Source organism: Lolium perenne, chromosome 1, assembly GCF_019359855.2.
Source record: "Lolium perenne isolate Kyuss_39 chromosome 1, Kyuss_2.0, whole genome shotgun sequence".
In the NCBI taxonomy this organism is placed as follows: Eukaryota; Viridiplantae; Streptophyta; class Magnoliopsida; order Poales; family Poaceae; genus Lolium; species Lolium perenne.
Genome location: NC_067244.2, coordinates 48,942,375 through 48,960,831, shown reverse-complemented (window position 1 = coordinate 48,960,831; position 18,457 = coordinate 48,942,375). Strand labels below are relative to the sequence as shown.

Here is an 18,457-nt window from a genome sequence, read left to right as displayed (position 1 = left end):
AGGTTTTTGAAAAATTCAAGGAGTTGACTATGATGAGACTTTCTCACCTGTAGTGAAGCTAAAGTCTGTGAGGATTTTTTAGCAATCGCTGCATTTTTTGAATATGAAATTTAGCAGATGGGTGTTAAAACGGTGTTCCTTAATGGAGACATTGAGGAAGAGTTGTATATGGTACAACCCAAAGGTTTTGTCGATCTAGATGCTGACAAGTTATGGAAACTTCAGGGCTTTATTTATGGACAGAAGCAAGCATCCTAGAGTTGGAACTGACGCTTGATAAGGCGATCAAAGACTTCGGATTTATACAAACTTTTGGAAAAGCTTGTATTTTCAAGAAAGTGAGTGGGAGCTCTGTAGCATTCCTGATACTGTATGTGGATGACATATTGTTGATTGAGAATGATATAGAACTTCTTGGTAGTGTCAAAGGGTATTTGAATAAAAGTTTATCAATGAAGGACCTTGGCGAAGCAGCATACATTTTAGGCATCAAGATTTATAGAGATAGATCAAGACGCTTAATAGGGATTTCAGATAGTACATACCTGGACAAAATTCTAAAGAAGTTTAGAATGGATGAAAGCAAGAAAGGGTTCTTGCCTATGTTGCCAGGTAAGACCTTGAGTAAAACTCAAAGTCCGGCTATGGCAGAAGAAAGATAAAATATGAATAAATAATGGATATATATACTATATAATGGGATTTGTGGGATTTGTCCATCCAAATGACGGAAAGTATATGCTGAAGCGCATGGATCAATAGTGGGATTTGTCCATCCAAATGACGGATATATATGCTCTGGGCCCTCTCGGTGGAATGTCATCCAATTAGCTTGCAAGCATGTGACTGGCTCACAAGGGATGTCATATCATAGTACGAGTAAAGAGTACTTATCAGTAACAAGGTTGAACTAGGTATAGAGATACCGACGATGAAACCTCGGATAAGTAAAGTATCACGCGACAAAGGGAATCAGTATCGTATGTTAATGGTTCTTTCATTCATGAAGTCATCGTTGAATATGTGGGATACATTATGGATCTCTAGGTCCCGCTATTGGTTATTGATTGGAGAAGTGTCTCGATCATGTTTGCATAGTTCGCGAACCGTAGGGTGACACACTTAAGGTTTGATGTCGTTTTAAGTAGATATGGAATATGGAATGGAGTTCGAATATTGTTCGGAGTCTCGGATGTGATCCAGGACACCACGAGGAGTTCCGAAATAGTCCGGAGAATAAGATTCATATATGGGAAGTCATATTCTAATTTGGGAATGGTCTGGTGAATTTATGGAAGGTTCTAGAAGGTTCTAGAATCGTCCGGAAGATTTCACTATGGCAGGAGGAGTCCCGGAGGGACTCCACCTGCCCTAGCTGACCCACCAGGTGGGAAGGTGGATTCCATGGTGGACTTCACCTCCTTGGCCGGCCAACTCAAAATGAAAGGGGGAAAACCCACCTTGACTAGGTTTTGAATTTTTGCATATATGGTAGGTTTTCAATTGGACTCCCATGAGGAGTATGATTGGAGCCTAGGGTTTTCCACCTATTTAAAGGGGAGAGAAGGGGAGGGGACGGCCACACATTTACCGCACCACCTCAAGGGCACCAAGGCCAGCGCCCTAGCCCCTCTCTCCAAACCCTAGCGCCACCCTCCCCCACCTCTCTCCCGCACGGCTACGGCGAAGCCCTACAGGAGATCTCCACCACCACCGTCACCACGCCGTCGTGCTGCCGGGATTCCGAGGAGGATCTACTACTTCTGCTTCCTGCTAGAACAAGGAGAAGGATGTCTTCATCAACACCGTACGTGTGACCGAGTGCGGAGGTGCTACCCGATTGCGGCACCATCAAGATCTTCTACTCGCTCTTGAGAGCGGCAAGTGATCGACTACATCATCCACGAGATTTATCTCGTTAACACATAGCGATCTTCGAGGGTATGTTGATCTTATCTCGTTGCTACCATCTACTAGATTAGATATTGGATTGTTATTTGTTATTGCGGTAGAATTTTTTATTTTCTTTGCTACGAATCTCTACAGAGACTAGCTAAGGTTTTTATCCATACATCCATTGTTGAGAGGGTAGCAATATCCCACACTAGTACAAAGTAACGGCACGGATGGACACAAGTCAAAAACCTCACCAGAAAAGGAAAAAAGGACCTGTCATTCGAAGTCGTTCGCTGATGTGAAGGCCACAATTGAAACATAGTAATTTTCTGTTACCCCTATAAATGGGCAACAATTACAAATAAATGTATTGTTTATGTCTACATCTCCTAGGGGGTTCAGTTAATAGCTGTTGGTAATGAACCTTACATGAAACAATAAAATGGACGGCGGGGCAGGATACCGCCAGCGGAGCCCCACTCCATCAATTATATGCCCACTGGTTCGTCACCATTTTTCTGTTGGTCATGTTGTACAAAAGTTCACCACCTTAAGCGCACCGTTGATGGAGCCTCGCTCCCTTGTTTTGAGGGCCGCCGGATGGTTGCCGTCTTCTACCTTAACTCCTACTGCAAAGAGAGGGATAACATCCCGGAGACGCTAGCTTCAGTGCACCATGGACGGAGCCCCGCTAATATGTCTACACGGTCGCGCATCGTCTCCAAGCTTCCTCCTCGCCCTAAAGGATAAAAGAAAATCCCTAAGTAAGAAAATTTATCTGCCATTGCCAGTTATCTAGAACATTAACAATGTAAGGTAAATTAGAAATGCAAATATCTATCAGTAAAACATATAAAGTAATGTAGGGTACAAATTCTCTAATTCACATATAAAATAATACTTACTCTAAGCATATTTACACTAAGAAGAACAAAACATAGCATATATAGTACTCAACATTCAACGAAATTACTGGAATCTAAAATCTAAGCATTTAACAAAGTTAGGTTACAGTAAGCAGAACTGAGTACTTTGCATTTAACAAAGTTAATATAAGCTAAAATCTAAGAAGAGTTATTGTAAATCTAAACTTGGTTGTAAGAAAGTTTACTACAAATGCAAGCTAAATTACTATCATTGGAATAGATCTAGGGCTTGGATAACCTTAGGCGAGGAGGGCTCGCTTAGCGTTGCTGTCCGACGGCTCGGCGAAGTTAGTGACGTCCTTCGGTGTCGGCGTGGCCACCTCTGACCCCTAGCCATCGCTGGGGAGAAAATAGAGGGCTATGCCAACCTGGAGGTTGTACTAACACTACTTAAGGAGTGACCTTCTTACAGTGTCCACATAAAAATTAGTCATAACTCTTTGACCATTTTGCAACAAATGATTCGTAACCCATTTAATGTGTGACCTCTGAACTGTCATCCGCGAACTCGCGACCTGCCCAACTCACCTAGGTAGCCTGCACATTTTTTCCCAACTGCTACAAATGGGCCAACGGTCCAAAGGCTATTAGAAGGTGGCTAAAGATAAATAGAGTTTGAACCCAAATAAATAGAGGGAGTTTAAGTTTTATTTTGGAAAGCCAATTTTTATGTCAATTTTGCATACTACCTTGGATAGAAATGATCCAAAAATCAATTTGGTTCATGTCGATGATATGCATAGCTTTCGTGTCGGCAAAATTCTCATGATACATCATCTCGACTGCATGACCTACTTTTTAATATCACAAAATTTAAATGTGATCAGAGGGCGTGATCATTCTTAGATAGTGGTTGAATCCTGCAAAACTCTTTGTGGGTATATCATGAAATAGGTAGTCGTGAACGTAGAAATGATTTTTGGAAAAAAGTCATCGACAAACTATCAAGTAGTTGCAATTCAAATTTGACTAACTTCTACATGAATTAGTGACAATTTGTTTTTTTAGTGTGGGAGGTACCTAGAATTTATTTGAGATGCAACCATATGGTTATTTGTACACCCAATGTGTTCTAGTATTTTTGAAAAGTTAGATTATCATATTTTGGAATAGTTTTTTGGTAGGTGCTCCACAAAAAATCGTTTTTAACGCTTAGAAAATGGAAAATGAGATTTTTTGTGGAAAGAAAATAAAACCCCCCAACATCAACATTGTTTGGCATCCCAATATGTACACATGTGCAGAATAAAGGATCATTTGAACAAATTGTGCCATGTTTGTGGTCAAGACCTAGCTCATCTAGCTTTAAATCCATGAAACTCCATACATAGTAGCCCATTCCTAAGAAGATTTTTCTAATATATTTGTGATACTCCAAGTTTATTGTATTTATGAGAAACTAACACAGTGGCCCCTCGCACATGCATGGACGACACCTTGTCTATTACTATTTCAGTTAATATGTCTTCATACATATATTTTCGCATTTAAATTTTTTCGAACCACTATGATATGTTGTGTAAAGATTCATATATACATGAGATGGAATCAAATTGGGGTGATCAAGCTAGAATAAACATCAAAATTTGATGAGACGTGAGCGATAAAAAAGTTTGTATTATTAATACAAAGTATAATGCAATAATCAGCAATAGCATCAACACACCACTAGGAAAACGGTTAAAGTGGGCGAACTGATACCAGGTGGTCCGCCACAGGTATACTTTTGATATTTTTGCTCACTTTTTGCACATTTTTTCCATTTTTTGTTTTCTAAATTATTTGTTCTCAACCCTAGCTGACGGCCGGAGGGAGCAATATGCCAGCGGCTGGAGAGGGGGAGGGGCTGGCTGCCGGAGCAGAGTGTACAAATAACCATGGAGAGGGGGTGGGGCATCGGAGAAGATGGTGGTGAGCCTGAGGAAGGTGGCGCTGAAGTTCAAGGCACAAGGAGCTTCCAATTTCAGCTCGCCAAGTTCCTCGTGGAGAACGCCATGGTGCTCGAGGAGATGCACCTTGACGATGGGAGCCAGTTTTTGTCGGACCACCTGTATTACAAGCTTGGGAGATGGCGAGGCAGAGAAGGAACCTACAGCTGGACACGACTGTTGGATTTCAGGTGTACTAGCTGCCTAGCCTTGTGCTAGACGTTGACTAAGATGTTGTTTTGCTTTTTTGAAGTACTGTTTTTCTTTGTTCCCTTGTTATTTAACCATCGGTCACTAAATAATTATTTCTTGGACCTTCATGATATGTTTGAGATCAAGATAAGTGTTTCTTTTCTGAGTATGCAAAGGAATGGAAAAGATTGCCGCATTACAACACTGTCCAGCAAAGCCCTCCAACAGACCACCCAAAACCCTACATGTACTACTTGAACGGGATCCACCTAGCTAAACCCTCCAATAGACCACCCAAAACCCTACAGGTACTCCTTGAATGGGATCCACCTACTCGATCACTATCCACCTGCTTGACAGTTGCCATGAACGCCTCTCCATAATCACGAACCAGGTTGTGGCACCCCCGGGATAAGGGTTAGACAAATACCAGATCTTCGTCTGACATAATCCTAACCTAGAGCTTGAGAGAATACAGTGAGAGAATCGGTAACACAACAGTGATTCTACGACTCAAAGAAGTAATACAAGCTCATAACTGAGCGAAGAACCAAAGTATTACAAGCAGAGGTCACTGACCTGACATTACATCAATCAACTGAAGCAAAGTTATGCTATTAGACATAGCAAGATAGCAAAAGTCCTAAGAGGCCAGGAGCATAACGGCGATGTCCCAGCCCATAGATTCTAGGCTGCCACCTAGGAACCCCAAGCTACTCGTCGATATCGACCTAGAAACCACCATCTGTCGGAGCAACTTCATCTAAAACAAAAACATGCAAAGCTGAGTACATGGACTCAGGAAGACTTAGTACAACCTTTTAGCAAAGCAGGTATGCGGGCTTTCTATAGAGCTTCTTTTGCATAAAGCCAGTTTTCCTTTAATACACAAGAGGGAGAAGACGTTCGAGTACTCAGAACCTTTAAAAGGGGATAAGAGAGCGATAACTCTAGCTTTATTGATCATCATATAGTATCCACCAAATATTCATCAGCTCGAACCACTATCCTCGGATCACCCCTTGAACACCCTGGAGAAGGTATCCGTAAACACACAATGGTTGCCAAGTTTTACGATCAGGTTAGAGTTGTCTATGATCACATAATACATTCCCAAGTCGTTCATAACCCTGGACACGGCTTTCCAAAAAGAACTAACACTGCCAGGGTGCACATCTTTACCCACACGTGCCAACCGACTCTTAATACCAATATATTAGCTCTCTTCCTTGGAAAGCCGACACAGGGTGGTCGACCATGGCCTTTACCTTGTTGTCGCCTAGACCATGAGTCATGTGCTAAGGATTGTTCCGTCGTAACGGGTCAAGTCCTGAAGTCGGTCCTTAACGATGTGAGGCGAGGTGTGTTTCCCCAGGGGCCGCAACCCCCAGCCACCACGGCCACGCTTACCTACCTGCTATGTACATTTCCCCCCAAGCAGAATGCAATGCATATGTCCAGGTAACACGCAAACTATGTGATTCATGAAATCGACTAGGCAAGTTAGTGAGTCAAGAGGGTACCATGATAGGGCCTCGTGTTGTTGTCCGCTCGGTCTTGGTTCAAGAGGCGAGAACTCGGTTCCTAGGGTCGGCAAAAACGAAATAACCCACCACATCCCAATGTGGCCTCTCGTTTGAACCTTTAGTCATGTTTATCAACATCTCTATACTTACCACATCAACCTGTCATGCTAGTTTCATTTTATTGTAAGGCTCCAGTACGAAGAACAGAGTGGTAGGGTAACAAACTAAGCATGGCTAAGCATAAAGAAATAAAGGCTCTAGCGATGCACACATGCCAAACCTTGGTATGCTAGGAGCAATGTATCAGGGTTTTGAGGCTACAAGGGTGATACATGCAACCTATAGGATAACTCTATCTATCGATAAAATACAGTTGAATCGTATGCAATATGTAGGAACCAGAGATAAAAGCATTTCGAAACCATAGATGAACCAGGTTAGGGCTTGCCTTGTCCCTAAGCAGATGAGTACGGTTCTTCGGTGATGTTGACTTCAGACTCCGGCTCAGATCCTATCGCGAAGAACCAAACACCGGAAAGGGGAATACACATTCAAGACATGGCATAATGCAATGCGGATACAATATGAATGATATGTAATATTAACGGAATTGAGTAAACCCTAGGTGCATCATCAGATTAAAGGGGGTTCCGGCATCGGACCCCGACCTATGAGAGGTGTTTATTAGGGTTCCACTATTTTTTCTCAAATTTAAATGCAAATGAATGCCATGCTTATGATCCAACATCACTTATTTATACAACCAAAGTTGGTCTGTTAAAACTCTACCCCCTTACAAGAATCTCTTCCCCGAGATTCCTAAGTTTTAGAAAAGAAGGCAGGGTACTCAGATTAGAGACGATCTTCTCGTTTCCAGGTTGCTTCTGACAAGGAGTGATGAGACCACTGAACTTTTAGGAATTTGATGGTTTTACGCCGAGTCTTATGCTCAACTTCATCAAGGATATGAACTGGATACTCTCGATAGGTCAGATCCTCTTGGATATCAAGTGTTTTGTGATCAACACCACAGATGGGACCTTTGAAGAAACGTTTGAGTTGGGAGACATGGAATACATCATGAACTTTAGGGAAAGTTGGAGGAGGTTCCAACTTGTAAGCAAGTGCAGCTCGTTTAGCAAGGATGCGGAAAGGACCAACGTAGCGAGGAGCTAGTTTTCCTTTTATACCGAAACGATGGACACCTCTTAAAGGAGTGACCCGAAGATAAGCTTGCTTGCCAACTTCATAGCGAACTTCTTGATGATGACGATCATAATTGCTCTTTTGACGAGACTGAGCAGTTTTCAAACGCTCTCGGATAATGCCAACTTGATCTTTTGCTTCCTTGATCATGCCCGGTTCAAAGAACTGTCTTTGACCGGTTTTTGACCAATTCAGAGGGGTTCGAAATTTTCGTCCATAAAGAGCTTCAAAAGGTGCCATGCCCAGGCTAGATTGGAAAATGTTGTTATAGGAGAATTCAGCAAATGGAAGGCACTTTTCCCAATTCTTGCCGAAGGATATAGCACATGCTCTGAGCATGTCTTCAAGGATTTGATTCACTCCTTCGGTTTGACCACCGGTTTGAGGATGATAAGATGTGCTAAAGGAAAGACAAGTGCCCATAGCTTGTTGGAAACTGGCCCAAAACTTGGAAGTAAATTGGCTTCCTCGGTCAGAGATGATCCTCTTCAGAACACCATGGAGAGATACTATCCGGGGAACATACAGATCTGCCAACTGGCTAGCAGTAATGTCTTCTCAAATAGGAAGGAAGTGAGCAACTTTGGATAGACGATCAACCATAACCCATATAGCATTACTTCCCTTCTGAGTTTTGGGAAGTCCGGTTATGAAATCCATGCCAATTTCACCCCATTTCCACTCAGGAGTAGATAGAGGTTGAAGAGTACCAGCTGGTCTTTGATGCTCAGCTTTTACACGATGACAAACGTTGCATTCAGCTAAAAAGCGAGCGATTTCTCGTTTCATCCGGGTCCACCAGAACCTTTGGCGAAGATCCTGATACATCTTTGTGCTTCCAGGATGAACAGATAGAGGAGACTCATGAGCTTCTCGAAGGATAAGCTCTCTCAGATTGTTTTTCTTAGACACCACCAAGCGGTTACCAAAGTAGACAACACCTTGATCGTCGATGGAGAAACGTTTAACATTTCCACTGGCAATGTTCTCTTTGATCTTAGTGATACCCAAATCACGCTTCTGAGCGGTTTTGATCTGGTCTTCAAGAAAGGGTTTCACCTCTAAGTTAACAAGGAACCCCCGAGGAACAATTTCAAGATTGAGTCGTGCAAATTCCTCATGGAGGAGGTTGATATTGCTTGAGCATCAAATTGTTGCATGCAATATGATTTCCGAGTTAGCGCGTCAGCAACGATGTTGGCCTTGCCGGGATGATAATTGAGACCTAGATCATAATATTTGATGAATTCCAACCATCATGTCTACCTGAGATTCAGATCTAGTTGGGTAAAGAGATACTTCAGGCTTTGATGATCCGAGTACAACTCACAACGATTGACGTAAAGGTAAGGTCGCCATTAATTGCTTAAGAGCATGGAGCACAGTTGCAAGCTCTAGATCATGAGTTGGATAATTGAGCTCATGTGGCTTCAACTGTCGAGAGGCATAAGCCACTACATGGCCATGTTGCATCAACACACATCCGAGCCCTTGAAGAGAGGCATCACAGAAGATGACAAAGTCTTTGCTTGTGTCTGGAAGGACAAGTACACGAGCGGTAGTCAGATTTATTTTCAGTGTCTGAAAACTTTCTTCAGCCTTCTCTGACCACTCAAACTTCTTATCTTTCATTAGAAGATCAGTAATTGGTTTGGTGATCTTGGAGAAATTCTTGATGTGTCGACGGTAATAACCCGCCAATCCAAGAAAACTCTAAATCTCTTTGGCTGACTTAGGAGTCTTCCAGTCAAGAACGGATTGAACTTTCTCTGGAATGACTGGAACACCTTTTGCAGAGACCACATAGCCAAGGAAGATGAGCTCTTGCAGCCAGAAATCACATTTAGAGAACTTGGCATAGAGGCGATGTTCACAAAGCTTTGTCACACCCAAACGTAGGTGTTCAGTGTATTCTTCTTTAGTTTTGGAGTAGACCAGAATATCATCGATGTAGATAATGATGAATTTGTCAAGATACTCCATAAACACTGAGTTCATGAGCCGCATAAAAGTGGCTGGAGCATTAGTGAGGCCAAAGGACATGACTATGTACTCGTAAAGACCATAACGAGTCATGAGCGCCATTTTTGGGATGTCCTTCGTTCGGATTTTGATTTGATGCCTGATCTCAAATCCATCTTGGAAAAGACTGTGGCACCACTCAATTGATCAAAAAGATCATTGATTCTAGGTAGAGGATACTTGTTCTTTATGGTTACTGCGTTGAGCGGCCGGTAATCAACAACCAGACACGGAACGTTGGTATCCCTCTTGACAAAGAGTGCAGGACATCCCCAAGATGAATTACTAGGTTGGATTTATCTTTTCCCTTCCAACTCTTCTATCTGCTTCTTCAGTTCAACCAACTCTTCTCGAGGCACACGATACAGACATCGAGAAACAGGAGCGGTTCCAAGAACCAGCTTGATGACAAACTCCACACTTCGATCAGGTGGCATGCCAGGTAATTCTTTCGGAAATACATTAGGAAAGTCACAAACCACCGGAACATCAGAAATTTCAAGCGGAGGTAAAATGTCAAGGGAATACAACTCAGCATCAGGAATAGTTACCGCTGATGGAGGGGTTGCTGACAGAGACCAATACAGAATGGAACTTCCGGAAAGATCGGTTAGAGTGAGAAACCTGGCTGCACAATCAATGACAAACAGATATTTAGCTAGCCAATCAATGCCCAAAATGAAGTCAATGTCGGTTGACTGCCAATGTCGGTTGACTGCCAATGTCGGTTGACTGGCCGACCTTGGCAACACGATAGAAGTTACCACTGCCCTGCTTCAGCTTCAGAAACTCTTCTCTTTTCTCGTCCATCAGACCCCCCCTGGGATATGATATGCACGGAAAGTAGCTTTAAACTCTTGCCAGGTCACGACATGATCGGCAGGCTGCATCAACAGGAAGTTTTCCCACCATGAACCAACAGCTCCTTCAAGATGGTAGGTTGCAAAGTTCACCCAATCTACTTGAGTAGCATGCGTAACCTCAAGCTTGCGCTCAATGGTACGGAGCCAGTAATCAGCATCAAGGGGCTCAGTGGAATAGCTGAACACTGGTGAGGTGAGGCGGATGAAGCTTTTGATCCCCACTTGTTCCTCATGACGCTGAGCTATGTTTCTCTCAATCCTTTCAAGGAGCCTCATGTTGTCTGCACGATTGGCTTCATACATGGCCATGAGTTGGACCATAGAAGGAGGAGGAGGAAGGTCAACATTCTCCTCATGACCATCTCCACGGTTATTACCACGGCTACGATGAAGGTCAGCACCACTTCGAGTACCGCATGACATCCTGAGGAGAAGACAAAAACCATGAGACACAGATTCACCGGAAGGATTCAACAGAAGGATAGCATGTACCGGATGCAATGAGCATGTTGAAAGATAAGACATGTGATATGAAGATATATCATTGTATCGATCATAGTAGTTGAACAAGCATACAAAACGTATACACTACCAACCGACTCACAAACCATGAAGATGGAATGCAAAGATGACATACCATCACCATGTCGCATAAAGGCGAAAAGTTGGGTGCTAAGCACCCGAAGCAAGAATTAAGGACAATGCTTTAGATTAGCTGAGGCATTCTGGAAACTCTGAGACAAGCAACCAAATAAGGAGTAATGGAGAAAAATAACCCAAACCCATGGATCCTAAAGATTTGAATTAATAGGAAAGAAGTGAAACCTTCTTCCAACCAAAACCAGGTAAGATGACTCGGCATTAGAGTGACACCAGACAAGGAGTAAAAAGAATCCTATTCAGAATTTTTGCAAATAATATTTAGCTTTCAAATAGTTTTCACAACCGCTAGACTCAACATCGACCAGTTAACAAGGGTTTCCTACATGCAGTCCTGCTCTGATACCAAAACCTGTGGCACCCCCGAGATGTTAGAAAAATACCAGATCTTCTTCTGACATAAGCCTAACCTAGAGCTCGAGAGATTACATCGAGAGAATAGGTAACACAACAGTGACTCTACAACTCAAATAAGTAATACAAGCTCATAACTAAGCGAAGAACCAAAGTATTACAAGCAGAGGTCACTGACCTGACATTACATCAATCAACGAAAGCGAAGTTATGCTATTAAACATAGCAAGATAGCAAAAGGAGCATAACGGCGATGTCCTAGTCCATAGATTCCAGGCTGCCACTAGGGAACCCCAAGCTACTCGTCGATGTCGACCTAGAAACCACCATCTGTCGGAGAAACTTCGTCTGAAACAAAAGCATGCAAAGTTGAGTACAGGGACTCAACAAGACTTAGTACAACCTTTTAGCAAAACGTGTATGCGGGCTTTCTGTAGAGATTCTTTTGCGTAAAGCCATTTTTCCTTTAATACACAAGAGGGAGAAGAAGTTCGACTATTTAGAACCTTTAAAAGGGGATAAGAGATCGATAACTCTAGCTCTATTGATCATCATATTGTATCCACCAAATATTCATCGGCTCGAACCACTATCCTCGGATCACCCCCTCAACACCCCGGAGAAGGTATCTGTAAACACACAATGGTTGCCAAGTTTTACAATCAGGTTAGAGTTGTCTATGATCACAGAATCCATTTCCAGGTCGTCCGTGACCGTGGACATGGCTTTTCAAAAAAAGTTTTAACCCTGCATGGGTGCACAACTTTACCCTCACGTGCCAACCGACTATTAATGTCGATATATTAGCTCTTTTCCATGGAAAGCCGACAGAGGGTGGTCGACCACAACCTTTACCTTGCTGTCGCCTAGACCATGAGTCATGCGCTAAGGATTGTTCCATCGTAACGGGTCAAGTCCCGAAGTCGGTCCTTAACGATGTGAGGCGAGGTGGGTTTCCCTAGGGGCCGTAACCCCCAGCCACCACGGCCACGCTTACCTACATGTTATATACCTTTTCCCCCAAGCAGAATGCAATGCATATGTTCAGGTAACGCGCAAACTATGTGACTCATGGAATCGACTAGGCAAGTTAGTGAGTCGAGCGGGTACCATGATAGGGCCTCGTGTGGTTGTACGCTCTGTCTTGGTTCTAGAGGCGAGAACTCGGTTCCTAGGGTCGGCAAGAACGAAACAACCCACCACATCCCAATGTGGTCTCTCGTCTAAGCATTTAGTCATGTTTATCAACATCTCTATACTTACCAACCTGTCATGCTAGTTTCATTTCATTGCAAGGCTTTAGTCTGAAGACCGGAGTGGTAGCGTAACAAACTAAGCATGGCTAAGCATAAAGAGATAAAGGCTCTAGCGATGCACACATGCCAAACCTAGAAATGCTAGGAGCAGTGGATCATGGTTTTGAGGCTACAAGGGTGATACATGCAACCGATAGGATACCTCTATCTATCGATAAAAGACAGTTGAATCGTATGCAATATGTTGAAACCAGAGATAAAAACATTTCAAAACCATAGATGAACCAGGTTAGGGCTTGCCTTGTCCCTCAGCAGATGAGTACGGTTCTTCGGTGGTGTTGACTTCGGACTCCGGCTCAGATTCTATCGCGAAGAACCAAACACCGGAAAGGAAAATACACATTCAAGACATGGCATAATGCAATGCGCATATTAATGGAATTCAGTAAACCCTACGTGCATCATCAGATTAAAGGGGGTTCCATCATCGGAGCCCAACATATGAGAGGTGTTTATTAGGGTTTCACTAATTTTCTCAAATTTAAATGCAAATGCATGCCATGCTTATGATCCAACATCATTTATTTGTTCAACCAAAGTTGGTCTGTTACAAAGGGCCCTAACACCTCTTGCCCAACATGTGCAGAACTATATACTCTCATGGCAAGAGACTCAGCAACCATTACATGGCTCAGTTAAGCATAGACACGTCAGAGTTTCAATCAAACAATGACCAATTGACCTTGACGAGCATTGTAACATCGCCACAAGTAATTTCAACTTGCACTGCACCATTGACATCTGGAGCAAAACTAACAGTCTGTGTAGCAGAGGCAGTAGCAATCCTCAATAGAAGCTTCTCCTTCTTGCCAACACATACAACACGACGCAACAGCTGGACTATTCCACTACCATCACAGGTTACACCACCTGCTTTGCTATCATGTAGCAAAAGACAATCCTGAATGCTGGAGGTGTAAGCTGTGATTTCTCCACAGAAATTTCCCTTGATAACCTTGGTTTCAGCGGTAGCCTCCACAGCAAACACAACCACTGCAAATTTCACCTCCACAGTGCTCAACCTGCTTTTGAGGTCGACACAATCAAGAAGACTATAGTCCCACCCTGCCAATCTTACACCATCAATCACACACAATCCCTTGCTAAGTTCTTGGTCTTTCTGCCTTTTGTCCTTGACCTTAAGATCTACCTCCAAGTATAAGTTATCCATTAACACGAGTCCTCGACTTGGGCCAGTCAAGATCAATGATTCATCCTACGAGAAAATGTCAAATAACAAATTTACAGTCAATCATCTAAATAATACAATGGCAGTGTGCAACTGTTCTTAACAGGTTGACAATGACATCTGATTATACGTGATGTTTGGTTCTAGTTCTACTCTGCTTGGAAGCAAGTTGAGTAAAAGATGCGCTACCTCTGAGTTGATGACTTGGCAATCATCGCAAGAGCGACGGAAGAGATAGACGCACTTGAAATCAACGTAATCTCTTGCAATCACAGAGCCATACACTTCCAACGGGAAGGGAACATCTGACGCGGCTATCTTCACTGAGAAGATGTTTGCCGACTCCCATAGGCTGTAAACCTGTTTTCCACGTGGGTTGGCGTGTGTGGTTGGAGTCCTGTGAGTGTATCGCATCGGAGGCAGAGGCGCTGCAAATCAAAACAACATCATCTATGCGAGTGTATCGCACTGGACCAACAGGCAAGCATTCTAAGACAGAACATCGATTACATGGAGGAATATGGAGAAATTGGACTTCAGACTTACATTCCTCGTCGATGTCGAATCTGGAGAAGTCCTTGTGGTAGAATCGGGTGTAGCAGACCTCCCCGGTCTCAGGATCGTACTCTCTGATCCTGTCGAGCACGGCCTGATGCGCTGCATTTCTCCGCGTCCACTCCTCCACGTTCCGCGCATGCTCCGCCGCCTTCTCCTCCGCCTCCAGCCGCCGCCTCTCGGCCTTTGCAGTCACTTCGGCAACCACCTCCGCCTCGTCGTAGAAGAGCGGCTCTAAGCAGCCACTCTCGTCGACTTCCTCCTCCAGCCCTAGGTCGCCGCCCGCCATGAGCACGCCACCGAGGCCGAGAAAACAAACCCTAAGATCTAGTGTAATTTTTATTTTTCGGGGAGAGAGCGACAGAGAGGAGAAAGGACCGAAGTCTTTTTTGTGCGAGAGGAAAGGACCGAAGTGATCGATCTACTGTATCTCGCTTCTTTGGGTTTGGGCCAGTTGGAAGGCCGCATCTATCCTTGCTTTCATCCCCCTATAAAAAAAGGAAACTGCTGGGCGTCCCCCGGGGATCTGATTTTCCAGCCCCCGGGTCGCCAGCCATCGGATCGGCCATACTGGACGGCCAGATCTGCTTTTACTGAATGTAGCAAAAAACACTTCCCGGCAGCAAAAAATAACCCGCTTTTGCTACATTGTAGCAAAAAACGGTTCAGTTACGAAATCAAATAAAAAGGCTGAGCTCGCCGGAGACATTGGCGGAGATCTCGCCGGAGAGCTCGTAGCAATTTTTTAAATTAAAGTAGCAAAACAACAACAAAAATTATAGCAAAAAAAAAATAGCATCACATCGTGATAATATGTTTGCTACGTTGTCTCCGGCGATGACTCTAACGATTTTCATCTTTGCTACATTATCACATTTTTTTTGCTACGTGGTCTCCGGGGAGGTCTCCAGCGAGCCCAGCCTTTTTACTTTTCTTTTTCTGAACGAACCATTTTTTGCTTCAGTCATTTGCTGCCGGGGGTGATTTTTTGCTGCCGAAGGTGTTTTTTTGCTACATACATATCTAACCATCAAAATGATTGATCCGGCGGCTGGGGACCAGGGGGCTGAGAGAGCCTTATCCCCCGGGAGCAACGGATCATTTTCCATAAAAAAAGGTCAATTTTTTTCAAAATTTTGAATTAAAAGGTTTAGAAAACGAATTTGAGGGATTTTAACTTAAAATTGTTAAGGATGTATCAACACTCATTCAAAAAATTCAGAAAATTAATATTTGAAATTCAAATGCAAATAATAAATCAAAAGCCCAAACATAGGTTTTGACGCGTATAGAGGCACTATGGTAGACGCCGACGGATAAAATCGATGGGTCATTTAGAAACAACAGAAATGTGTGGCATAAAAAAAATTAGAAAGTGGAAAATAAGATAATACACCAACCATATATAGAGCTAAACTTAAGACTAGTTAATGTTTTTATTCACATGTCAAACGTCTTACAAGAGACGTTGTAATACATTGAACAATAAAACATATAAATCAAATCTAACTCTTTAAAAACAAAAATTAACAATGTTGGTAGGATTAACATTAATTGTATGATGCAAGAAATCGTTCCTTCCATAATCTTTACTTCGTAACACTGTTTGTCTGAAGACGAGGTAGGAGCATAAGCTACTTTAAGAGACATTTAACGGTACATCAAATTGATTTTGGCCGTTCACTTTCGTTCATCCAGTGGCCCAGATCGGTAATACTATAGCAGAAATCGTATAGTATATTTAGTCACTAGGGGTATTTTAGGTAGACCACTTGTTGTAAATTCCATAGACATTTTTCCACAAAAAGTATTAATATGAAGGTTGTAGTTGGAACTTTTCCATGTCATCTACTATCATGGACTACTACACTGATTCCGGCCAGGTAGAACGTCATCATCCTGCATCAAGTCCCTCATCGATGGCGTGCGGTCGTATGGCCTGCGACGGTCACACCGTTGCCACTGCCTTGCCCTAGTCGTCCTCCAACCCCACTCCTGCATCGACCTCCCAATCAACACCCATCCATGGTGGTTGTCGTGCCAAAGGGTGAGTAGCACCCACCCACACTGCCCCGATCCTATGACCGGCATCACCATGGCAAACTTTAGCAGTTGTTGCCGGCCTTAATCCCAACACCGTCTCCTCCTCTCCCATCCTATAACTGCTAAATTCGTTGTAATGTGAGTAAATTACAAAGAAACTGCCACAATTAGGGCTAGGTTAACAAGTTTATACTTCCTTTTTTTGGGAAGCGCTGAGCGTCCCCCGGGGGATCAAATCCCCGATCCCCCGGGTGTTCCACCATCCGATTGATGCGATAAAACCCGTCTGATCTTAAACAAACCGGTCGACTTTGCTTTCCCCTCCTCCCCACGTGGGTGGACCCACTTCAGGTCGCTTTCGCGTCCTCCCTCCTCATATTTGTTGTTGCTTTCATCTCTGCAATCCCCACCCATATTTGGCCTCTCTTGCAGAAAAAACGCCGGCGACGCTCCGATGATTTGGCCTTGCAGCAGCGCCGCCTCCCTTTGTGGCACCGATGGACAACATGCAGCAGTGGCGTCAGCGGCATGTAGCAGTGAAGCCGGGGGATTGTAGTAGCTCCACCCCTGGCTTGTAGCAGCAGAACCATGCCATTGTAGCAGTGCTGGCGACGACTTGTAGCAGCGGTGCCCGGTGGTTGTAGCAGCAGCACCGAGCCATTGAAGCAGCGCTGCCGCCGGAGGCACCAGGCGGTTGTAGCAGCGGCAGTGGTGGCTTGTAGCAGCAGCGTCGATGGGTTGTAGCAGCGGCGCCGGACCATTAAAGCCGCGCCTCCGGCGGTGGCACCAGCCTCCGCCTCTTTGTAGCGGCGCCAGACCATTGAAGCCGCGCCTCCGCCTCTTTGTAGCGCCGCCGGACCATTGAAGCCGCGCCTCCGCCTCTTTGTAGCGGCCGCCGGCGACATACGTAGCAGACACCTGCCACATACGTAGCAGAACCTGCCACCCCTTGTAGCAGCCGGCGCCGCCCTTTCTAGCAGCCGCCGACGACATACGTAGCAGCTGGCGCTGCCCTTTGTAGCAAACGCTGCCGCCCTTGTAGCTGTCGACGCCGCTGCCTTGTAGAGTTGTAGCAGCCGCCGCCATACGCAGCAGACCGCGATGTCCTTTGTAGCAGACGTTGACGCACCTCGTAGCAGACGCCGACGTTGCTCACAGCAAACACCGCCGCAGACAACGGGCCGCGCACACACCATCGCCGTCCAACATGGTGGCGTCGACCTTGAATCCTTGATCTCGCGTTGTGAGCATGGAGGATAGGTGGCGCTCGTAGGGGAAGAAGCAGGGGAGGTGCGGTGGCGGGTGGGAGAACAGGCGGCTCGCCAGGGAGGAGCAAGGCGGCGCGCCGGGGAGGAGCAAAGCGGCACGCCGGAGAGTTGTTGGTGAGGACTGAGGAGTTGAGAAATTACTCGTGGAAGGGGGTGGGGGATTTGCGAGAGTCCGGGTGGGGATAAGGTTGAGGGTGGGTCCCTCAATCACCGCTGTCTCCCTTGTTGCATGCCAGCAAGGCGGACGATGGCGCGACGTGATCACCCGGGGGATACACAGTGTTTCCCTTTTTTTAAAAAAAACCAGGTCACAAATGGTATCAATTCTTGTCTAATCGCATTTTGATAGCTTTCCTGATTGGTAGTACCCATTTTCCAAGGCTGAGTTGGCATCACAGTGGAGGAGGACATGAGGTGGATGTGGGGCCCACGTGTCAGTCACCCATCATCTTTCCCATTATCTTCTTCTCATCTCATAAAAATGGCAAACAACATCGGAGAGACCACGCCTCC

General features: G+C 44.6%; 1 protein-coding gene across 1 annotated transcript; it reads right to left on the bottom strand.

Moving 5' to 3' along the window:
• Positions 1-13,547: 13,547 nt before the first annotated feature.
• Positions 13,548-14,971, bottom strand: LOC139832130 (uncharacterized). The gene is made up of 3 exons (XM_071821641.1): positions 14,625-14,971; positions 14,268-14,506; positions 13,548-14,105 (listed from the first exon to the last, which is right to left on the bottom strand). The coding sequence occupies exons 1-3, from the start codon at positions 14,920-14,922 to the stop codon at positions 13,548-13,550; spliced, it is 1,095 nt and encodes a 364-aa protein (XP_071677742.1). The 5' UTR covers positions 14,923-14,971.
• Between the last annotated feature and the right edge of the window lie 3,486 nt (positions 14,972-18,457).

Excerpts from the sequence above, each read along its gene's own strand:
- LOC139832130 (XM_071821641.1), bottom strand. The coding sequence starts at position 14,922 with ATGGCGGGCGGCGACCTAGGGCTGGAGGAGGAAGTCGACGAGAGTGGC. Across the intron at positions 14,507-14,624 it reads ATTCGACATCGACGAGGAAT|CGCCTCTGCCTCCGATGCGA; the intron begins GTAAGTCTGAAG and ends TTTGATTTGCAG. Across the intron at positions 14,106-14,267 it reads GCCAAGTCATCAACTCAGAG|GATGAATCATTGATCTTGAC; the intron begins GTAGCGCATCTT and ends ATTTTCTCGTAG.